General features: G+C 43.2%; 1 protein-coding gene and 1 non-coding gene across 3 annotated transcripts in view; both read right to left on the bottom strand.

The window, feature by feature from the left end:
- The window catches only part of LOC106560606 (phosphatidylinositol 3,4,5-trisphosphate 5-phosphatase 1), an 85,328-nt gene extending 67,264 nt beyond the window's left edge, over positions 1-18,064 (bottom strand). Inside the window, exons 1-6 of one of the 2 annotated variants that reach the window (XM_045687982.1) lie at positions 17,715-18,064; positions 13,524-13,587; positions 7,587-7,722; positions 7,106-7,271; positions 6,550-6,690; positions 6,204-6,294 (exon numbers count right to left, since the gene is read on the bottom strand). In XM_045687982.1, the coding sequence (XP_045543938.1) occupies positions 6,204-6,294; positions 6,550-6,690; positions 7,106-7,271; positions 7,587-7,722; positions 13,524-13,587; positions 17,715-17,857 (741 nt within the window). In that variant the 5' untranslated portion in view covers positions 17,858-18,064. The remainder of the gene's footprint in view (positions 1-6,203; positions 6,295-6,549; positions 6,691-7,105; positions 7,272-7,586; positions 7,723-13,523; positions 13,588-17,714) is intronic. The other variant, XM_045687981.1, reaches the window with a different exon arrangement.
- trnat-ugu (transfer RNA threonine (anticodon UGU)) lies at positions 15,898-15,971 on the bottom strand. Its single transcript has one exon. It is a non-coding gene; the product is annotated as a tRNA-Thr (tRNA).
- Positions 18,065-25,191: the final 7,127 nt, after the last annotated feature.

Raw genomic sequence — 25,191 nt, 5'->3', positions numbered from 1 at the left:
TGAGAGGTAGACTACGGTACAGTAGAATAGATGAGAGGTAGACTACACTACAGTAGGATAGATGAGAGGTAGACTACACTACAGTAGAACAGAGCAGAGGTAGACTACACTACAGTAGGATAGATGAGAGTTAGACTACACTACAGTAGGATAGATGAGAGGTAGACTACAGTACAGTAGGACAGATGAGAGGTAGTCTACACTACAGTAGAATAGATGAGAGGTAGACTACAGTACAGTAGAATAGATGAGAGGTAGGCTACAGTACAGTAGAAAAGGGCAGAGGTAGACTACAGTACAGTAGGATTGATGAGAGGTAGACTACACTACAGTAGAATAGATGAGAGGTAGACTACAGTACAGTAGGATAGATGAGAGGTAGGCTACAGTACAGTAGATAAGGGCAGACGTAGACTACAGTACAGTAGGATTGATGAGAGGTAGACTGCACTACAGTAGAATAGATGATCGGTAGACTACAGTACAGTAGAATAGATGAGAGGTAGACTACACTACAGTAGAATAGATGAGATGTAGACTACACTACAGTAGAATAGATGAGAGGTAGACTACAGTAAAGTAGGATAGATGAGAGGTAGACTACACTACAGTAGAATAGATGAGATGTAGACTACACTACAGTAGAATAGATGAGAGGTAGACTACAGTACAGTAGAATAGATGATCGGTAGACTACAGTACAGTAGAATAGATGAGAGGTAGACTACACTACAGTAGAATAGATGAGATGTAGACTACACTACAGTAGAATAGATGAGATGTTGACTACACTACAGTAGAATAGATGAGAGGTGGACTACAGTACAGTAGAATAGATGAGAGGTAGACTACAGTACAGTAGAATAGATGATCGGTAGACTACAGTACAGTAGAAAAGGGCAGAGGTAGACTACACTACAGTAGAATAGATGAAAGGTAGACTACAGTACAGTAGAATAGATGAGAGGTAGACTACACTACAGTAGAATAGATGAGAGGTAGACTACAGTACAGTAGGATAGATGAAAGGTAGGCTACAGTACAGTAGGATATATGAGAGGTAGACTACACTACAGTAGAATAGATGAGAGGTAGACTACAGTACAGTAGAATAGATGAGAGTTAGACTACACTACAGTAGAATAGATGAGAGGTAGACTACAGTACAGTAGGATAGATGAGAGGTAGGCTACAGTACAGTAGGATATATGAGAGGTAGACTACACTGCAGTAGGATAGATGAGAGGTAGACTACAGTACAGTAGAATATATGAGAGGTAGACTACACTACAGTAGGATAGATGAGAGGTAGTCTACACTACAGTAGAATAGATGAGAGGTAGACTACAGTACAGTAGAATAGATGAGAGGTAGACTACACTACAGTAGAATAGATGAGAGGTAGACTACACTACAGTAGGATAGTCGAGAGGTAGGCTACACTGCAGTAGCATAGATGAGAGGTAGACTACACTACAGTAGAATAGATGAGAGGTAGACTACACTATAGTAGAATAGATGAGAGGTAGACTACAGTACAGTAGAATAAATGAGAGGTAGACTACAGTACAGTAGAATAGATGAGAGGTAGACTACACTACAGTAGAATAGATGAGAGGTAGACTACGGTACAGTAGAATAGATGAGAGGTAGACTACACTACAGTAGGATAGATGAGAGGTAGACTACACTACAGTAGAACAGAGCAGAGGTAGACTACACTACAGTAGGATAGATGAGAGTTAGACTACAGTACAGTAGGATAGATGAGAGGTAGACTACAGTACAGTAGGATAGATGAGAGGTAGTCTACACTACAGTAGAATAGATGAGAGGTAGACTACAGTACAGTAGAATAGATGAGAGGTAGGCTACAGTACAGTAGAAAAGGGCAGAGGTAGACTACAGTACAGTAGGATTGATGAGAGGTAGACTACACTACAGTAGAATAGATGAGAGGTAGACTACAGTACAGTAGGATAGATGAGAGGTAGGCTACAGTACAGTAGATAAGGGCAGACGTAGACTACAGTACAGTAGGATTGATGAGAGGTAGACTGCACTACAGTAGAATAGATGAGAGGTAGCCTACAGTACAGTAGATTAGATGATCGGTAGACTACAGTACAGTAGAATAGATGAGAGGTAGACTACACTACAGTAGAATAGATGAGATGTAGACTACACTACAGTAGAATAGATGAGAGGTAGACTACAGTACAGTAGGATAGATGAAAGGTAGGCTACAGTACAGTAGGATATATGAGAGGTAGACTACACTACAGTAGAATAGATGAGAGGTAGACTACAGTACAGTAGAATAGATGAGAGTTAGAGTACACTACAGTAGAATAGATGAGAGGTAGACTACAGTACAGTAGGATAGATGAGAGGTAGGCTACAGTACAGTAGGATATATGAGAGGTAGACTACACTACAGTAGGATAGATGAGAGGTAGACTACAGTACAGTAGAATATATGAGAGGTAGACTACACTACAGTAGGATAGATGAGAGGTAGTCTACACTACAGTAGAATAGATGAGAGGTAGACTACAGTACAGTAGAATAGATGAGAGGTAGACTACACCACAGTAGAATAGATGAGAGGTAGACTACACTACAGTAGGATAGTCGAGAGGTAGGCTACACTACAGTAGCATAGATGAGAGGTAGACTACACTACAGTAGAATAGATGAGAGGTAGACTACACTATAGTAGAATAGATGAGAGGTAGACTACAGTACAGTAGAATAAATGAGAGGTAGACTACAGTACAGTAGAATAGATGAGAGGTAGACTACACTACAGTAGAATAGATGAGAGGTAGACTACGGTACAGTAGAATAGATGAGAGGTAGACTACACTACAGTAGGATAGATGAGAGGTAGACTACACTACAGTAGAACAGAGCAAAGGTAGACTACACTACAGTAGCATAGATGAGAGTTAGACTACACTACAGTAGGATAGATGAGAGGTAGACTACAGTACAGTAGGATAGATGAGAGGTAGTCTACACTACAGTAGAATAGATGAGAGGTAGACTACAGTACAGTAGAATAGATGAGAGGTAGGCTACAGTACAGTAGAAAAGGGCAGAGGTAGACTACAGTACAGTAGGATTGATGAGAGGTAGACTACACTACAGTAGAATAGATGAGAGGTAGACTACAGTACAGTAGGATAGATGAGAGGTAGGCTACAGTACAGTAGATAAGGGCAGACGTAGACTACAGTACAGTAGGATTGATGAGAGGTAGACTGCACTACAGTAGAATAGATGAGAGGTAGACTACAGTACAGTAGAATAGATGATCGGTAGACTACAGTACAGTAGAATAGATGAGAGGTAGACTACACTACAGTAGAATAGATGAGATGTAGACTACACTACAGTAGAATAGATGAGAGGTAGACTACAGTAAAGTAGGATAGATGAGAGGTAGACTACACTACAGTAGGACAGAGCAGAGGTAGACTACACTACTGTAGGATAGATGAGAGGTAGACTACACTACAGTAGGATAGATGAGAGGTAGACTACACTACAGTAGTATAGATGAGAGGTAGACTACATTACAGTAGGCTAGATGAGAGGTAGTCTACACTACAGTAGAATAGATGAGAGGTAGACTCCAGTACAGTAGGATAGATGAGAGGTAGGCTATAGTACAGTAGAAAAGTGCAATAGGTAGTCTACACTACAGTAGATTAGATGAGAGGTAGACTACAGTACAGTAGGATAGATGAGAGGTAGGCTACAGTACAGTAGAAAAGGGCAGAGGTAGACGACAGTACAGTAGGATAGATGAGAGGTAGACTACACAAAAGTAGAATAGATGAGATGTAGACTACACTACAGTAGGATAGATGAGAGGTAGACTACAGTACAGTAGAATAGATGATCGGTAGACTACAGTACAGTAGAATAGATGAGATGTAGACTACACTACAGTAGAATAGATGAGAGGAAGACTACAGTACAGTAGAATAGATGAGAGGTAGACTACAGTTCAGTAGGATAGATGAGAGGTAGACTACACTACAGTAGGATAGATGAGAGGTAGACTACAGTACAGTAGGATAGATGAGAGGTAGACTACAGTACAGTAGAATAGATGAGAGGTAGACTACACTACAGTAGAATAGATGAGAGGTAGACTACACTACAGTAGAATAGATGAGAGGTAGACTACACTACAGTAGAATAGATGAGAGGTAGACTACAGTACAGTAGAATAGATGAGAGGTAGACTACACTACAGTAGAATAGATGAGAGGTAGACTACACTACAGTAGAATAGATGAGAGGTAGACTACACTACAGTAGAATAGATGAGAGGTAGACTACAGTACAGTAGAATAGATGAGAGGTAGACTACAGTACAGTAGACAAGGGCAGAGGTAGACTACACTACAGTAGAATAGATGAGAGGTAGTCTACACTACAGTAGAATAGATGAGAGGTAGACTACAGTACAGTAGGATAGATGAGAGGTAGGCTACAGTACAGTAAAAAGGGCAGAGGTAGACTACAGTACAGTAGGTTAGATGAGAGGTAGTCTACACTACAGTAGAATAGATGAGAGGTAGACTACACTACAGTAGGATAGATGAGAGGTAGACTACACTACAGTAGGATGGATGAGAGGTAGACTACACTACAGTAGAATAGATGAGAGGTAGACTAAACTACAGTAGAATAGATGAGAGGTAGACTACACTACAGTAGGATAGATGAGAGGTAGTCTACACTACAGTAGGACAGAGCAGAGGTAGACTACACTACTGTAGGATAGATGAGAGGTAGACTACACTACAGTAGGATAGATGAGAGGTAGACTACACTACAGTAGTATAGATGAGAGGTAGACTACATTACAGTAGGCTAGATGAGAGGTAGTCTACACTACAGTAGAATAGATGAGAGGTAGACTCCAGTACAGTAGGATAGATGAGAGGTAGGCTATAGTACAGTAGAAAAGCGCAATAGGTAGTCTACACTACAGTAGATTAGATGAGAGGTAGACTACAGTACAGTAGGATAGATGAGAGGTAGGCTACAGTACAGTAGAAAAGGGCAGAGGTAGACGACAGTACAGTAGGATAGATGAGAGGTAGACTACACTAAAGTAGAATAGATGAGATGTAGACTACACTACAGTAGGATAGATGAGAGGTAGACTACAGTACAGTAGATTAGATGATCGGTAGACTACAGTACAGTAGAATAGATGAGATGTAGACTACACTACAGTAGAATAGATGAGAGGTAGACTACAGTACAGTAGAATAGATGAGAGGTAGACTACAGTTCAGTAGGATAGATGAGAGGTAGACTACAGTACAGTAGGATAGATGAGAGGTAGACTACAGTACAGTAGGATAGATGAGAGGTAGACTACAGTACAGTCGAATAGATGAGAGGTAGACTACACTACAGTAGGATAGATGAGAGGTAGACTACAGTACAGTAGAAAAGGGCAGAGGTAGACTACACTACAGTAGAATAGATGAGAGGTAGACTACACTACAGTAGGATAGATGAGAGGTAGACTACAGTACAGTAGAATAGATGAGATGTAGACTACACTACAGTAGAATAGATGAGAGGTAGACTACAGTACAGTAGGATAGATGAGAGGTAGACTACAGTACAGTACGATAGATGAGAGATAGACTACAGTACAGTAGAATAGATGAGAGGTAGACTACAGTACAGTAGGTTATATGAGAGGTAGACTACAGTACAGTAGAATAGATGAGAGGTAGGCTACAGTACAGTAGAATAGATGAGAGGTAGACTACAGTACAGTAGAATAGATGAGAGGTAGACTACACTACAGTAGAATAGATGAGAGGTAGACTACAGTACAGTAGAATAGATGAGAGGTAGACTACAGTACACTACAATGTTCAATTAAAACATCAGAGAACCTTTAGAAACATTCAGCTTTAACATAATAGCAACCTGCAATCATGCAGTATCAATGTATCTGTAATCAGGAGCCCTTTATGCCTCATTTAACAGAAAGACCCAGATCCTCTACAATACAGCTCATACCGACCCATTTCCTAATTGAATGTTAACGTTAAAACTGATTCCATCTCTAATGCAGTTCAAAACCGTCTCTTTACTGAACGTTGATGTTCAAATAATGTCTGATAAAAAGGTGCATATTGATAATGTCCACCTACCTGAGTCCTCAGGCGTCCGATCCCTGGGGACAGCTGCTGGTCCAGGATCCTCTGAAAGGCCTCCAGAGTGGGCAGGGAACGGGAAATCTCGCTGGTACAACACAGGAGCATAGCAATTGTTTAAATGCTGTTTTACCAGGGTTTAGGGGTCAATTTCAATTCAGTTTACTTCCCTAATTGGCTGAACGAATTAAATGGACCCCGAAACCGACTGAGATCTCACTGACGCACTACAGGAGCACAGAAATGTTCTTTCATTTCACAAGGGACAATTAAACACTGTTCATAGTGAAAGCCAAGTGATGTACATGTTACAGAAGCAGCTACTGTCCCGCCAGTACTGTACCTGTTCAGTTGTTTGCAGATTCCCATGGTGAGCTTCTTTAGATGGGGGAGGGTAGGATTCCCATTCTGGACTTGCTCAGCATCGAGAGAGACCGAGGTGTGGAAGTATTCCTCAATGGATTTCTGGTGTTCTTCTGGCAGGCTGGAAGATATGATTGAATTGAATTGAATTTATTTTTGGGTAACATACACATATACAACAAACTGTATAATGTGGACCCAGAGGATATCACTTGAAAGTATTCATTAAAAAAAAACGCTTGTTTCCAAAGTGGTCCTCGAATTTACAGATGCATCATCAGTCAGTGTAATTTGTTAGTTGGTATGTAACTTAAACATGGCCAGCTGGGTAACACAATACAACATGTCTTTAGTAACACAAGGGCAAATGTTAACTTCCTCTTACAGTCAAATTTTCATTTTGTCTCCTACTGACATTAATGCATGCTGAAGTGAAAACTTGATCTGAGAGGAAGTTAGTATTTGTCCCACAATACTGAAGACACTTGAGTAGTATCAGAACATAGATAAGTTGAATGTGAGCCTTCAGTACATACTTAGACATATCGATGTGTTGTAGTCTTTGTAGGTATGTGTCTACCAGGGAACTACAACCCAGCTCTGGGCCTCGGGAATCCCCTCCATGGGTTTCTATACTGCCATTGGCTGACGGTCCTCCTGAGAAGTTCCTGGGGGGCAGCTGAGGAGGGTATTTCACTGGCTCTGTTGATCCAACGACAGACAAACTGTTAGACGTTATGTCCTGTGACAGCGAAAATACTTTGGAGCTTTATGGATGTGTGAGACGGGCCCCTTGAGTTAAGCTTGAATATCCAGACTGCCTTGGCTTAGCTCAACTGTAGCAGAAACAGACAAGAGAGAATGTCTGAATCCTGAATGGCATCATACTTCTTACGTAGTGTACTACTATTGACCAGAGCCTTATGGGAACCCATATGGGCTCTGGTCTAAAGTAGTACACTATATAGGGGAAAAAAAGGGTACAATTTGAGATGCAAACCTAGGCTATTAACCCACCTGCTTCTTCCTCTGGCTCCTCCTCCTTCTGAACAGGGAACTGCAGGTGTGTGGCCAGACCCATGTTGGGACTGTAGTACGTCTCCACCAGGTCAGACAGCACAGAAAATAACTGGATAGGCACACCCTCAGAGGCCTGGAGACAGGCACAAAAGCAGTGGTGTAAAGTACTTAAATAAAAAAATACTTGAAAGTACCACTTAAGTAGTTTGAGTTCATTTTATTTTTACAGGGACAGTGCACATTAATCAACGTTTCAGTAAAAGTGCCGGTTTTAGCCAGACGGCTAAAACGTAGTTTTTTTTAGGGGTATCTGTACTTTACTATTTATATTTTTGACAGCTTTTACTTTTACTTCACTACATTCCTAAATAAAATTATGTACTTTTTACTCCATACATTTTCCCTGACACTCAAAAGTACTCGTTAGATGTATTTATTATGGATTCCCATTAGCCAATGCAGCAGCTACTCTTCCTGGTGTCCAGGAAAATTAAGGCAGTTTATACCATTTTAAAAACATTACAATGCATTCACAGATATCTCAAACACACTGTGTGCCCTCAGGCCCCTACTCCACCATTACCACATATCTACAATACAAAATCCATGTGTACGCGTGTATATAGGGCATATGTTATTGTGTGTGTTTATATGCATGTGTCTGTGCCTATGTTCACATTGCTTCACAGGTTAGTACACTTCTCTGGGTCTAATGCAAAACATCAACAATCACTGGTTAGTGAACTACAGAACACAACAGTAGTCACAGCCTAGTATCCTTTGGAGTCGACAACAGTAGTAGTACAGATTCGAAAAAACTGGAAAAATATAATCCAACACAAGTGTGAAATGGTTTGAAGAATTGAAAGGTCCAGGCACTCAGGTGGGTTTTAATGTATGTAGTACCATCAAGCCATGGTCCTCTCTACTTGGTGCTTGCTCTCTGGTGCCGGTATAGATCTTCTCAGTGTGGCAACGTGAGAGTCTTCTAGGGTTTTATGTTTCCAGAGAGACTTGATGTTGTATGAATGACAGGGTTTCCTTCTAGACCAATCATACAGCTTGAAAACTCTTTCCACTGTTAGGCTACATTCCAAGAGCTTTAGCGTACAAACAACCTAGTCACCTGGTTTCTTTAGCATACAAACAACCTAGTCACCTTGTTTCTTTAGCGTACAAACTACCTAGTCACCTGGTGTCTTTATCTTATTAACTATCTAGTCACCTGGTTTCTTTATCTTATTAACTACCTAGTCACCTGCTTTATTTAGCAGATTAACTACCCAGTCACCTGGTGTCTTTATCTTATTAACTACCCAGTCACCTGGTTTCTTTAGCGTATTAACTATCTAGTCACCTGGTTTCTTTATCTTATTAACTACCTAGTCACCTGGTTTATTTAGCAGATTAACTACCCAGTCACCTGGTGTCTTTATCTTATTAACTACCCAGTCACCTGGTTTCTTTAGCGTATTAACTACCTAGTCACCTGGTTTCTTTATCTTATTAACTACCTAGTCACCTGGTTTATTTAGCAGATTAACTACCTAGTCACCTGGTTTCTTTAGCATATTAACTACCTAGTCACCTGGTTTCTTTAGCGTATTAACTACCTAGTCACCTGGTTTCTTTAGCGTATTAACTACCTAGTCACCTGGTTTCTTTAGCATATTAACTACCTAGTCACCTGGTTTCTTTAGCATATTAACTACCTAGTCACCTGGTTTCTTTAGCATATTAACTACCAAGTCACCTGGTTTCTTTATCATATTAACTACCTAGTCACCTGGTTTCTTTAGCGTATTAACTACCTAGTCACCTGGTTTCTTTATCTTATTAACTACCGAGCCACCTGGTGTCCCGTGTGGCACAGTTGGTAGAGCATGGTGTTTGCAACGCCAGGGTTGTGGGTTCGATTCCCACGGGGGGGCCAGTATGAAAAAAGAAAATGTATGCACTCATTAATGTAAGTCGCTCTGGATAAGAGCGTCTGCTAAATGACTAAAATGTAAATGTGTCTTTATCCTATGAACTACCTGGTTTCTTTAGCATATTAACTACCTAGTCACCTGGTGTCTTTATCTTATTAACTACCCAGTCACCTGGTTTCTTTAGCGTATTAACTACCTAGTCACCTGGTTTCTTTAGCATATTAACTACCTAGTCACCTGGTTTATTTAGAGTATTACTACCTAGTCACCTGGTTTCTTTAGCATATTAACTACCAAGTCACCTGGTTTCTTTATCTCATTAACTACCTAGTCACCTGGTTTCTTTATCTTATTAACTACCTAGTCACCTGGTTTCTTTAGCGGATTAACTACCTAGTCACCTGGTTTCTTTAGAGTATTAACTACCTAGACACCTGGTGTCTTTATCTTATTAACTACCTAGTCACCTGGTTTCTTTAGCATATTAACTACCAAGTCACCTGGTTTCTTTATCTCATTAACTACCTAGTCACCTGGTTTCTTTAGCGGATTAACTACCTAGTCACCTGGTTTCTTTATCTTATTAACTACCTAGTCACCTGGTTTCTTTAGAGTATTAACTACCTAGTCACCTGGTTTCTTTAGAGTATTAACTACCTAGTCACCTGGTTTCTTTATCTTATTAACTAGCTAGTCACCTAGTTTCTTTATCTTATTAACTAGCTAGTCACCTAGTTTCTTTATCTTATTAACTACCTAGTCACCTGGTTTCTTTAGCGGATTAACTACCTAGTCACCTGGTTTCTTTATCTTATTAACTACCTAGTCACCTGGTTTCTTTAGAGTATTAACTACCTAGTCACCTGGTTTCTTTAGAGTATTAACTACCTAGTCACCTGGTTTCTTTATCTTATTAACTAGCTAGTCACCTAGTTTCTTTATCTTATTAACTACCTAGTCACCTGGTTTCTTTAGCGTATTAACTATCTAGTCACCTGGTTTCTTTAGCGTATTAACTACCTGGTCACCTGGTTTATTTAGAGTATTACTACCTAGTGACCTGGTTTCTTTAGAGTATTAACTACCTAGTCACCTGGTTTCTTTAGCGTATTAACTACCTAGTCACCTGGTTTCTTTAGAGTATTAACTACCTAGTCACCTGGTGTCTTTATCTTATTAACTACCTAGTCACCTGGTTTCTTTGGCATATTAACTACCTAGTTACCTGGTGTCTTTATCTTATTAACTACCTAGTCACCTAGTTTCTTTAGCGTATTAACTATCTAGTCACCTGGTTTCTTTAGCGTATTAACTATCAAGTCACCTGGTTTCTTTAGCCCATTTCACAGCCACTGTGGATGCATTGATTCATTAAATGCAGTGAAAATCTATATTTTTGTGTGAAGGGTCTGCTATTTTCTGTTGCGCACAAGATTCACTTTGTGGCTTTTCATAAGCCCACGCCCCAGGATAATTTATAACCTTCTGCTACTGAAAGAGGAAGACGGTTTTGATCAGCATTGGCAGAGTGGACTGTAGAAACCGTAGTACCCTTCAACATTAGCAGAGTGGCCTGTAGGAACCGTAGGAACCTTCAACATTAGCAGAGTGGCCTGTAGGAACCGTAGTACCCTTCAACATTAGCAGAGTGGCCTATAGAAACCGTAGTACCCTTCAACATTAGCAGAGTGGCCTGTAGAAACCGTAGTAACCTTCAACATTAGCAGAGTGGACTGTAGAAACCGTAGTACCCTTCAACATTAGCAGAGTGGCCTGTAGAAACCGTAGTAACCTTCAACATTAGCAGAGTGGACTGTAGAAACCGTAGTAACCTTCAACATTAGCAGAGTGGACTGTAGAAACCGTAGTACCCTTCAACATTAGCAGAGTGGACTGTAGAAACCGTAGTACCCTTCAACATTAGCAGAGTGGACTGTAGAAACCGTAGTACCCTTCAACATTAGCAGAGTGGCCTGTAGAAACCGTAGTACCCTTCAACATTAGCAGAGTGGACTGTAGAAGCCGTAGTACCCTTCAACATTAGCAGAGTGGCCTGTAGGAACCGTAGTACCCATCAACATTAGCAGAGTGGCATGTAGAAACCGTAGTACCCTTCAACATTAGCAGAGTGGACTGTAGAAATCGTAGTACCCTTCAACATTAGCAGAGTGGACTGTAGAAACCGTAGTACCCTTCAACATTAGCAGAGTGGCCTGTAGAAACCATAGTACCCTTCAACATTAGCAGAGTGGCCTGTAGAAACCGTAGTAACCTTCAACATTAGCAGAGTGGACTGTAGAAACCGTAGTACCCTTCAAAATTAGCAGAGTGGCCTGTAGAAACCGAAGTAACCTTCAACATTAGCAGAGTGGACTGTAGAAACCGTAGTACCCTTCAACATTAGCAGAGTGGACTGTAGAAACCGTAGTACCCTTCAACATTAGCAGAGTGGCCTGTAGGAACCGTAGTACCCTTCAACATTAGCAGAGTGGACTGTAGAAACCGTAGTACCCTTCAACATTAGCAGAGTGGCCTGTAGGAACCGTAGTACCCTTCAACATTAGCAGAGTGGACTGTAGAAACCGTAGTACCCTTCAACATTAGCAGAGTGGCCTGTAGAAACCGTAGTACCCTTCAACATTAGCAGAGTGGCCTGTAGGAACCGTAGTACCCTTCAACATTAGCAGAGTGGCCTGTAGGAACCGTAGTACCCTTCAACATTAGCAGAGTGGACTGTAGAAACCGTAGTACCCTTCAACATTAGCAGAGTGGACTGTAGAAACCGTAGTAACCTTCAACATTAGCAGAGTGGCCTGTAGAAACCGTAGTACCCTTCATGTCTGTGTATAACGCAGGCTTAAACTCAAGATGCTTTTCAGCTACAATAAATCAATGAAAATCTATCTAATTCATCACCACTGTAGGGTGGTCTCTAGGTTCGGAATATTCTAACTGCCACACTAATACAGGCATATTAACCACAAGTGTTTCCTTCTCAACCTCAGCCTAACACAGAGAGCAGAGAGAGTGGGCCTACAGATGAAGAGACATCCGGTGTACTGTATTCACTCTTCATTATTAAATAGAAGACATTAGCAGGGGTGCATATTCACAGCCACAGGAAGCAAGGCAGTTTTATATTGAGTGTCAGGTTCTATGGAGCACTCACACTTTAGCACATTTTTTTTCTTCCCCCTCACAAGTAGGCTTGGTTCAATGTACTGTATAACCATAATAGGTTGCACAATATTCACAATACACTGGTACATTCCAGAACTCTACCACCACACATGGCCTTTCTTCATTTCTGAAGGCATTGAAAACCAGAGCAGAAGTTGTCTGATTATTGAGGAATTGAGAAGTGGCTCTTAAAATAGCCCTTAACACCCAACACCTGGGAATAGACTATATCAGCTATACAAGTTGGTGGTATAACGCTCAGAAGTTGTGTTGTGTGGATCAACATAGTAACGTTAAATGCTTTGTAGGGGGCTCAACACTCAAAATGGAGTGCAGATCTCACATGAACCGAGAGATTCCTCCCCTCAAAAGGTCTGTCTCACCTGGACCGAGAGCTTCCTCTCATCAAAAGGTCTGTCTCACCTGGACCGAGAGCTTCCTCTCATCAAAAGGTCTGTCTCACCTGGACCGAGAGCTTCCTCTCCTCAAAAGGTCTGTCTCACCTGGACCGAGAGCTTCCTCTCCTCAAAAGGTCTGTCTCACCTGGACCGAGAGCTTCCTCTCCTCAAAAGGTCTGTCTCACCTGGACTAAGAGCTTCCTCCCCTCAAAAGGTCTGTCTCACCTGGACTAAGAGCTTCCTCCCCTCAAAAGATCTATCTCACCTGGACTAAGAGCTTCCTCCCCTCAAAAGGTCTGTCTCATCTGGACCGAGAGCTTCCTCCCCTCAAAAGATCTGTCTCACCTGGACTAAGAGCTTCCTCCCCTCAAAAGGTCTGTCTCACCTGGACTAAGAGCTTCCTCCCCTCAAAAGATCTGTCTCACCTGGACTGAGAGCTTCCTCTCCTCATTGGGTAGGATCCTGTAGGTATACACACAGTTCTGGTACCTGGAAACAGAAGAGATGGGATGGTATCATAAGGATTACAGCAGATATGGAGTCTTGAATGTTTTAAGAAATGTCTTTCTGACATTTCACAGAAGAGTGTGACAGGTGCAGTAATAACAGATAGCATGCACTCCTACACACTTCTGTTGGTCTTTGTGTCCAATGGAAAAATAGTACATGACCATTTATGTATTTGTTTACCAATTATTCAAATGAGAGCCCACAGTGACACAAAGATGTGTGGTGTGAGTTGTACAGTGGAGTCTACCCAGCTTTGCAGCATGACAGTGTGTGCAGATACATTGGGCGCTGCAGGAAGCATGTCTATTTTAAAATAGGTCTTCATTACATAGAATTCCTGCTATATAGTTAGTCACATCTAAAACTGCACGAAACAACAACAGTATTCTAGCCAGTTTCTCTGATTGATCAAAGTCTTGAGGAAAACATTTTCAATTCCACCAGATGTACTTGTTGGCATGATTTATGTCATGATATAAAGAAACAGAAAGTCTACATCACATTGTTTTTGCTTTGTCTGTGACTAACAATGTTTGTACCATGTTTGTGCTGCTACCATGTTGTTGTCATGTGTTGCTACCATGCTGTGTTGGCATGTTGTGTTGCTACCATGCTGTGTTGGCATGTTGTGTTGCTACCATGTTGTGTTGGCATGTTGTGTTGCTACCATGCTGAGTTGTCATGTTGTGTTGCAACCATGCTGTGTTGTCATGTTGTGTTGCTACCATGCTGTGTTGGCATGTTGTGTTGTGTTGCTACCATGCTGTGTTGTCATGTTGTGTTGCTACCATGCTGTGTTGGCATGTTGTGTTGTGTTGCTACCATGCTGTGTTGACATGTTGTGTTGCTACCATGCTGTGTTGTCATGTTGTGTTGCTACCATGCTGTGTTGTCATGTTGTGTTGCTACCGTGCTGTGTTGTCATGTTGTGTTGCTACCATGCTGTGTTGTCATGTTGTGTTGCTACCATGCTGTGTTGGCATGTTGTGTTGCTACCGTGCTGTGTTGTCATGTTGTGTTGCTACCGTGCTGTGTTGTCATGTGTTGCTACCGTGCTGTGTTGGCATGTTGTGTTGCTACCGTGCTGTGTTGTCATGTTGTGTTGCTACCGTGCTGTGTTGTCATGATGTGTTGCTACCGTGCTGTGTTGGCATGTTGTGTTGCTACCATGCTGTGTTGGCATGTTGTGTTTCTACCATGTTGTTGTCATGTGTTGCTACCATGCTGTGTTGTCATGTTGTGTTTCTACCATGCTGTGTTGGCATGTTGTGTTTCTACCATGCTGTGTTGGCATGTTGTGTTGCTACCATGTTGTGTTGTGGTTTCTCTTTATGTAGTGTTGTGGCATCTCTTTATGTAGTGTTGAGGTGTCTCTCTTTATGTAGTGTTGTGTTGTCTCTCTTTATGTAGTGTTGTGGTGTCTCTCTTTATGTAGTGTTGTGGTGTCTCTCTTTATGTAGTGTTGTGGTGTCTCTCTTTATGTAGTGTTGTGGTGTCTCTTTATGTAGTGTTGTGTTGTCTCTCTTTATGTAGTGTTGTGGTGTCTCTCTTTATGTAGTGTTGTGGTGTCTCTCTTTATGTAGTGTTGTGGTGTCTCTCTTTATGTAGTGTTGTGGTGTCTCTCTTTATGTAGTGTTGTCTCTCTTTATGTAGTGTTGTGTTGTGTCTCTTTATGTAGTGTTGTCTTAGGTCTCTCTTTATGTAGTGTTGTGGTGTTTCTCTTGTCTTAATGTGTGTTTGTCCTACATAAAAAAAAAAAAATCATCCTCTGTCCCAGCAGGAGGCCTTTTGCCTCTTGACAGGCCGTCATTGTAAATAAGAATTTGTTCTTCATTGACTTGCCTAGTTATATAAAGGTTTAATAAATGTAAAACAAAAACATGCAAACCGCTGTCATGAGGCCAAGTCCAGTTCCATACTGCAGGAGAAACTGTATCTGAAGTACTGTACACTTCCGTTCAAAAGTCTCAGAAGTCCTCAACTGGCAGCTTAATTAAATAGTACCCACAAAACACCAGTCTCAACGTTAACAGTGAAGAGGCGATTCCGGGATGCTGACCTTCTAGGCAGAGTTGCAAAGAAAAAGCCATATCTCAGACTGGCCAATAAAAAGTAAAGATTAAGATGGGCAAAACAACACAGACACTGGAACTCTGCCTAGAAGGCCAGCATCCTGGAGTCGCCTCTTACATTTCCATTGTACATTTTAGTCATTTAGCAGACGCTCTTATCCAGAGCGACTTACAGTAGTGAATGCATACATTTCATAAAAAAATTTTTCTCCGTACTGGTCCCCCGTGGGAATCGAACCCACAACCCTGGCGTTACAAACACCATGCTCTACCAACTGAGCCACACGGGACTACAATGCTCTTCACTGTTGACGTTGAGACTGGGGTTTTGTGGGTACTATTTAATGAAGCTGCCAGTTGAGGGCTTGTGAGGCGTCTGCTTCTCAAACTAGACACTCTAATGTACTTGTCCTCTTGCTCAGTTGTGCACCTTGGCCTCCCACTCTTCTTTCTATTCTGGTTAGAGCCAGTTTGCGCTGTTCTGCGACGGGAGTAGTACACAGCGTTGTAAGAGATCTTCAGTTTTTGGCAATTTCTCGCATGGAATAGCCTTAATCTCTCAGAACCAGAATAGACTGATGAGCTTCAGGAGAAAGGTCTTTGTTTCTGGCCATTTTGAGCCTGTAATCGAACCCACAAATGCTGATGCTCCAGATACTCAACTAGTCTAAAGAAGGCCAGTTTTATTGCTTCTTTAATCAGGACAACAGTTTTCAGCTGTGCTAACATAATTGCAAAATAGCTTTCAAATGATCAATTAGCCTTTTTAAAATGATAAACTTGGATTAGCTAACACATTGGAACACAGGAGTGATGGTTGTGATCGTGATGGTTACTGATAATGGGCCTCTGTACGCCTATGTAGATATTCCATAAAAAAATCAGCCGTTTTCAGCTACAATAGTCATTTACAACATTAACAATGTCTACACTCTATTTCTAATCAATTTGATGTTATTTTAATGGACAAAGAAAAAGTGTTTTTCTTTAAAAAAATAAAATTAAAAAAACAAGGACATTTCTAAGTGACTGTCACAACTTCCGCCGAAGTCGGTCCCTCTCCGTGTTCGGGCGGCGTTCGGCGGTCGACGTCAACAGTCTTTTAGCCATCGCCGATCCACTTTTTTAATTTTCCATTTGTTTTGTCTTTGTTTTCTACACACCTGGTTTCTATTCCCCAATTACATGTTCATTATTTAACCCTCTGTTTCCCACATGTTAGTGTGCGTGTTTATTGATTGTTCATGGCGGTACTTGTCGGCTGGTTATGTTTGCCGGGTTATGTATTTACGCCCGTTATTTTCGAGTGGCCGGTATTTCTCCGCACTTTGAGTATTGTCTGTATACTGGTGCTGTCATGGAATTAAATACCTTGTACACTCATTTCTGCTCTCCTGTGCCTGATTCACTGCACCAGTTAACCACCGCCTGACAGTGACCCCAAACTTTTGAACGGTCGTGTAGGTATTTTACACTCCAGATTGAAATCCCAATAACAACAGCGTTTAGCGTTGATCCTTGTTTTGTCTGATTTAAAGTTTTGATCAGCTCTTCTTACTGAAAGGGACACGACTTCCTTCCTTCCTCAATTTGAACATTCCAACATCATTGTAGCTCAGTATATGTTTAACTGCCAATTCTTTCCTGAAACAGACTAGTCAGTATACAGCATGGCATAGTTTACTCTCCCTACTCACGGCTACTTTAAACTGTTACTTGCATGCAAAGAGATATAAGGGATGAACTCTCAACAGATGACCTTCTGTCCTCAATTAGATCTTAATGTTCAACTGTCAGTTCTTTCCTTGTCTGTTTTTCTTTGCAACAGAAAACATAGTGCAGTTAGTAATCAGTTAGCATAGTTTACTCTCCCTACTCAAAGCTACTTTTAACTGTTACTTGCATACAAAGAGATCTAAGAGATGAACTCTCGGAACATCTTCCTTCCTCAATTTGATCTTTCCAACATCATTTTAGACTGTTAAACTGTCCATTTTATCCATATATATATATCTTATGGTATGTTTTACTTACAGAACACAGAGGGCATAGGCACCCTGTATGGACTCACTGTCCCGGAGGAGGAAGCTTCCATCCCTGGCTGCTTTGGAGAGCAGATCCTCAGCCTCGGACCGGGTGATATTACCATGGTGCCATGGCTGGAACGACTTAGACATCCTAGTCTTCTACTGAAAACACTCTGCATACAGAGTTCTGCATCGACTCTCACACTAGACAAGGACTTATCAGGATTCAACAACTGTTGCTAGTAACCATACTCTTCATGTTTCTTGTTGTGTGTATGTCCTCTTCTCCTCCGTTCACTCTCTTTTTTTCTCACTCTCTATTTCCCTCTCTTGCTCTCTCTCTCTCTCTCTCTCTCTCTCTCTCTCTCTCTCTCTCTCTCTCTCTCTCTCTCTCTCTCTTCCTGTAAGTGGGGTGAAAGCTGTAAAAAGGAAGCTGCTACAAACACGGCTGTGAACTTCCTCATTTGAGAAGTCAGAGAGCGAGAGGAGGGCCAGAGAGAGAGAGAGAGGAGGGCCAGAGAGAGAGAGCAAGAGGATAACCAGAGAGAGAGAGGAGGGCCAAAGAGCGAGAGAGAGCGAGAGGAGGACCAGAAAAAAAGAGAGAGAGGAGGGCCAGAGAGAGAGCGAGAGGAGGACCAGAGAGAGAGAGAGAGAGGAGGGCCAGAGAGAGAGAGAGCGAGAGGATGACCAGAGAGAGAGAGGAGGGCCAAAGAGCGAGAGAGAGCGAGAGGAGGACCAGAAAGAGAGAGAGAGGAGGGCCAGAGAGCGAGAGAACGAGAGGAGGACCAGAAAGAGAGAGAGAGAGCGAGAGAGGAGGTCCAGAGAGAGCGAGAGAGCGAGAGGAGGACCAGAAAGAGAGAGAGAGCGAGAGAGGAGGTCCAGAGAGAGAGAGAGTGAGAGGAGGACCAGAAAGAGAGAGAGAGAGAGAGAGAGCGAGAGAGGAGGTCCAGAGAGAGAGCGAGAGGAGGACCAGAAAGAGAGAGAGAGAGTGAGAGAGGAGGTCCAGAGAGAGAGAGAGAGAGAGAGGAGGACCAGAAAGAGAGAGAGAGAGCGATAGAGGAGGTCCAGAGAGAGAGCGAGAAGAGGACCAGAAAGAGAGAGAGAGAGAGAGTGAGAGAGAAGGTCCAGAGAGAGAGAGAGAGCGAGAGGAGGACCAGAAAGAGAGAGAGAGAGCAAGAGAGGAGGTCCAGAGAGAGAGAGAGAGAGAGAGAGAGAGAGAGAGAGCGAGAGAGGAGGTCCAGAGTCAGAGAAATCAGCTCAATGTCATTGATGAATCCATAGACTTTAACCACTTCTGGGAAAATTGGAAAACACTAAACAAACAACATAAAGAGTTATCTATCCAAAATGGTGATGTATGGATAAACCACTTCTCCGATCTTTTTGGCCCTATAGCAAAGAACAAAGAGCAAAAATATATACATGATCAAATACAAATATTAGAATCAACTATTAAAGACTACCAGAACCCACTGGATTCTCAAATTACATTGAATGAACTACAGGACAAAATACAAACCCTCCAACCCTAAGTGACCTGTGGTGTTGATGCTATCCTCAATGAAAAGATAAAATATACAGACCACAATTCCAATTGGCTATACTTAAACTTTTTAACCTCTTGAGGATACCGTAGGATAGGGGGCGCCACAGCGCATTTTGAAAAAAAATCGTTCCCATTTTCAACGGCCTACTAATCAAACTCAGAAGATAGGGCATGCATATACTTATTATATATGGATAGAAAACACTCTAAAGTTTCTAAAACTGTTTGAATGGTGTCTGTGAGTATAACAGAACTCATATGGCAGTCAAAACCCCGAGACCGATTGAAACAGGAAGTGTAATTCTGAATTGTGGACTCGACTTCATCACTTTGCCTATTAATCACACCGTGAGCAATGGTTCACTGAGCACTTCCTATTGCTTCCACTAGATGTCGCCAGTCCTTTCACAGTGGTTTGAGCCTTATAGAGTCAAAACTCAGTGAATGACACGAGTTTGAAATTGGTCACAGGGGATGGGCCATCACCATTATGACGCCGGCGGCCATGTCTGCCCCCACCTTTGGATACGGTTTTAAAGGCCATGACATCATCCCCCTCGAATCTTATTGGCTCTCTTGGTGTTAGAGGCCCTGAAGATTTATTTTATACAACGTTTGACATGTTTGAACAAACCTACATGCGCGAGCATTGCATTTATTCTGAACTTCAGAGCTGCGCTTCGAGAGAGCCATAGGACACGCTACCAACATCAGGTTAATGGAACGTGAAGTATGGACTTTTTGACCGAAAATACATCTGTTGTGGACCTGGGATGCTTTCTGATGAAGACAACTAAAGGTAGGCGATTATTGACAATATTATACAAGATGAGATGGTACATTCTATTGCTTCCAAGATGGCGCCGAGCTCTGTATATTAGCTCATTTTCTGAGTATCGCATCTCCTTTTATCGCAAAGTGTGATTACCCAGTAAAGTTAATTTAAAATCTGGTATGACGGGTGTTCTCAAGAGATATTCATCTATAAATGTTAGATTGACAATATACATTTAAAAAATCGTTATAGTATAGTAATTTATTGAAATGTAGCATTGTTTACCGGGACGCTTTTGAGGGGAAATGATGTAGTCAACGTCAGACAGAGATGTAAAATGCTGTTTTTATATATAAATATGACCTTTATTGAACAAAAGAATGCATGCATTGTATAACATGATGTCCTAGGGGTGCCATCTGATGAAGTTTGTAAAAGGTTAGTGCTGCATTTAGCTGTTTTTTGATTATATGTGATGCAAGTGGTTGGTCGGAAAATGGCTATGAAGCTGCTTTTTACGATGGACTCATCTAATATAATCTAATGATTTGCTTTTCCTGTAAAACCTTTTTGAAATCGGACGACGTGGGTCGATTCAGGAGAGGTGTATCTATAAAAAAAAAATATATATATTATTTATTTTTTTTAAAAATTATGATTTTTTTTTAATGCTAATTGGCGATATGATTTTTCGCTGGATTTTGATCCCGCTAACGGGATCAGATGCTGAAGAGCATCATTCTTAGCTCTGGCATCTTCCCCAATATTTGGAACCAAGGACTGATCACCCCAATCCACAAAGTGGAGACAAATTTGACTCCAATAACTACCGTGGGATATGCATCTGCATTATCATTAACAGCAACCTCGTACATTTCCTCAGTGAAAACAATGTACTGAGCAAATGTCATATGTTACCGTATGACAGACCAAGTATTCACCCTGCACACCCTAATTGACAAAGAAACAAACCAAAACAAAAGTAAAGTATTCTCATGCTTTGTTGATTTCCCAAAAACTTTTGACTGAATTTGGCATGAGGGTCTGCTATACAAATTGATGGAAAGTGGTGTTAGGGGAAAAACATACGACATTATAAAATCCATGTACACAAACAACACGTGTACGGTTAAAATGAGCAAAAAACACACATTTCTTTCCACAGGGGCGTGGGGTGAGACAGAGATGCAGCTTAAGCCCCACCCTCTTCAACATATATATCAACAAATTAGCGAGGGCACTAAAACAGTCTGCAGCACCTGGCCTCACCCTACTAGAATCTGAAGACAAATGTCTACTGTTTGCTTGTCAGGCGATGGGTGTAGCTGGTGCATGAAGTCAGGCGCAGGAGAGCAGAGATGAGTGAACAACGCACTTTACTTGAGAAATAGCACACAGTAAACATACCAATGTGCGAACAATAATGGTTGCCACAAAACACGGGTGAACACAGCACCCGGAAAAAACCAGCCGGAAACGTACCGATCTGAACAATAAACAATCACACACAAAGACATGGGGGAAACAGAGGGTTAAATACATGACTAGTAATTGGGAAATGAAAACCAGGTGTGTGGGAAACAAAGACAAAACCAATGGAAAATGAAAAGTGGATCGGCGATGGCTAGAAGACCGTCAACCGCCGAGCGCCGCCCGAACAAGGAGAGGAACCGACTTCGGCGGAAGTCATGACAGTACCCCCCTTTGACCTCGGGGACGACCCGGAGGGCGAGGTGCTTGGCGATCTGGATGGAGACTGTGGAACTCCCGCAGCATTGAAGGGTCCAACACGTCCTCCACCGGAACCCAGCATCTCTCCTCCGGACCGTACCCTTCCCACTCCACAAGGTACTGAAGGCCCCTTGCCCAACGCCTCGAGTCCAGTATAGATCGAACTGAATATGCCGGGGCACCCTCGATGTCTAGAGGGGGCGGAGGAACCTCCCGCACCTCAGACTTCTGGAATGGACCAGCCACCACCGGCCTGAGGAGAGACACATGGAACGAGGGGTTAATATGGTAATCGGTTGGGAAACATAAACAGGAGGAAACATAAACCCTCACGTCCTTAGCCAAAGTGGGCCACCAGTACTTCCCACTAAGACAGCACACCGTCCGACCGATACCAGAATGACTAGAGGAGGGTGACGTGTGGGCCCAATAGATCAGCCGGTCGCGGACAGCAGACGGAACGTACATACACCCAGCTGGACACAGGAGGGGAGCGGGCTCTGTACGTAACGCCTGCTCAATGTCCACGTCCAGCTCCCACACGACCGGCGCTACCAGGCAGGAGGCCGGGAATATGGGAGTATGATCCATGAGCCGCTCCTCTGTGTCATACAGCCGGGACAGTGTGTCTGCCTTCAAATTTTGAGAACCTGGTCTGTAGGACAGGGTAAACACAAAACGGGTAAAAAACATGTCCCACCTTGCCTGACGAGGATTCAGACTCCTCGCTGCCCGGATGTACTCCAGGTTGCGGTGGTCAGTCCAGATGAGAAAAGGGTGTTTAGCCCCCTCAAGCCAATGTCTCCACGCCTTTAAGGCTTTCACCACAGCCAATAACTCCCGGTCCCCCACATCATAGTTCCGCTCCGCCGGGCTGAGCTTCTTTGAGATGAAAGCACAGGGGCGGAGCTTTGGTGGCGTGCCCGAGCGCTGAGAGAGCACGGCTCCTATCCCAGCCTCAGACACGTCCACCTCCACTATGAATGCCAAAGAAGGATCTGGATGGGCCAGCACAGGAGCCGAGGTAAACAGAGTCCTTAGGTGACCAAAAGCCCTGTCCGCCTCAGCCGACCACTGCAAACGTACAGGACCCCCCTTCAGCAGTGAGGTAATGGGAGCCGCCACCTTGCCTGTGCAGGTCCCTGAAAATCTCATTTACAAAGGATTGGAAAACTGATGGAGCATTCATCAACCCGTATGGCATGACGAGGTACTCATAATGCCCTGTGGTGGTACTGAACGCTGTCTTCCACTCGTCTCCCTTCCGGATACGCACCAGGTTGTACGTGCTCCTGAGATTTAGTTTCGTGAAGAAGCGTGCCCCGTGCATTGACTCAATCGCCATGGCGATGAGAGGTAGCGGGTAACTGTACCTCACCGTGATTTGATTTAGACCTCGATAGTCAATACACGGGCGCAGACCTCCCTCCTTCTTCTTCACAAAAAGGAAACTTGACTCCTGGGAAGTGCGGCGTCTACCAGGAGATTTATCGCACAATCCCCCTGTCGATGGGGTGGTAATTGAGTCGCCTTCTTCTTACAGAAGGCGAGAGCCAAATCGGCATATTTAGGGGGAATGCGCACTGTGGAGACCTGGTCTGGACTTTCCACCGTAGTAGCACCAACGGAAACCCCTAAACACCTCCCCGAGCACTCTCGTGACCACCCCGTGAGAGCCCTCCGTTGCCACGAAACAGTGGGATCATGACAGACTAACCAGGGTAGGCCTAGCACCATGGGAAACGCAGGAGAATCAATAAGGAAGAGACTGATTCTCTCCTTATGACCCTCCTGTGTCACCATGCCCAGGGGCACGGTGACCTCCCTAATCAGCCCGGACCATAATGGTCGACTGTCTAGGGCGTGAACTGGGGAAGGGCATATCCACAGGAACAATGGGGATACCTAATTTATGGGCAAATGATCTGTCAATGAACTTCCCAGCTGCGCCTGAATCGACGAGCGCCTTATGCTGGGAATGCGGGGAAAACTCAGGAAAAGTAATGTTCAAAAACATGTGGGCAACAGAGAGCTCTGGGTGAGCATGGTGCCGGCTCACCTGGGGTGACGCGAGAGTGCCCTGCCTGCTGCCTCAACTCCCAAAGGAACCTCCCCAGCACCGACCGGCAGCATGCCCTCTGCAGCCACAGATGGTGCATGAAACGGAACCTCCTCCGGTCTCACTAAGCGCAGCACCTCTCAGCTCCATGGGCGTCGGAGCGGTGGTGCTGGGGGATGGAACCGACAGACTCCGATCTGGACGTCCGCGGGTAGCCAGCAGGTTATCCAACCGAATGGACAGGTCCACCAGCTGGTCGAAAGTGAGGGTGGTGTCCCTGCAGGCCAACTCCCAATAGACGTCCTCGCGCAAACTGCAACGATAGTGGTCGATCAGGGCCCTGTCGTTCCATCCCACACCAGAGGCCAAGGTCCGGTAGTCCAGAGCGAACACTGGGGTGCTCCTCGTCCCCTTTCTCAGATGTACGAGACGTTCACTCCTGCGCCTCTCCAGTCAAGCGCAGGAGAGCAGAGATGAGTGAACAACGCACTTTACTTGAGAAATAGCACACAGTAAACATACCAATGTGCGAACAATAACGGTTGTCACAAAACACGGGTGAAAACAGCACCCGGAAAAAAACAGCCGGAAACGTACCGACCTGAACAATAAACAATCACACACAAAGACATGGGGGAAACAGAGGGTTAAATACATGACCAGTAATTGGGAAATGAAAACCAGGTGTGTGGGAAACAAAGACAAAACCATTGGAAAATGAAAAGTGGATCGGCGATGGCTAGAAGACCGGCGATGTCGACCGCCGAGCGCCGTCCGAACAAGGAGAGGAACTGACTTCGGCGGAAGTCGTGACATTGCTGATGATCTGGTTCTTCTGTCCACAACCAAGGAGGGCCTACAGCAGCACCTATATCTTCTGCACAGATTCTGTCAGACCTGGGCCCTGAAAGCAAATCTCAGTAAGACAAAAATAATGGTGTTCCAAAAAAGGTCCAGTCGCCAGGACCACAAATACAAATTCCATCTATACACCGTTGACCTACAGCACATAAAAAACTATACATACCTTGGCCTAACCATCAGCATCACAGGTAACTTCCACAAAGCTGTGAACAATCTTAGAGACAAGGCAAAAAGGGCCTTCTATGCCATCAAAAGAAACATAACATTTGGCATACCAATTAGGATCTTGCTAAAAAATACTAGAATCAGTTTTAGAATCCATTGCCCTTTATGGTTGTGAGGTCTGGGGTCCGCTAACCAAGCAATAATTCAAAAAATGGGACAAACACCAAATTGAGACTGCATGCAGAATTCTGCAAAAATATCCTCCGTGTACAACGTAAAACACTAATTATTATACTTTTTTTAACCTTTATTTAACTTGGCAAGTCAGTTAAGAACACATTCTT

Source organism: Salmo salar, chromosome ssa10 (assembly GCF_905237065.1).
Source record: "Salmo salar chromosome ssa10, Ssal_v3.1, whole genome shotgun sequence".
NCBI lineage: Eukaryota > Metazoa > Chordata > Actinopteri > Salmoniformes > Salmonidae > Salmo > Salmo salar.
The sequence above is the reverse complement of the archived record's forward strand: the minus strand, read 5'-3'. Positions and strand labels throughout refer to the sequence as shown.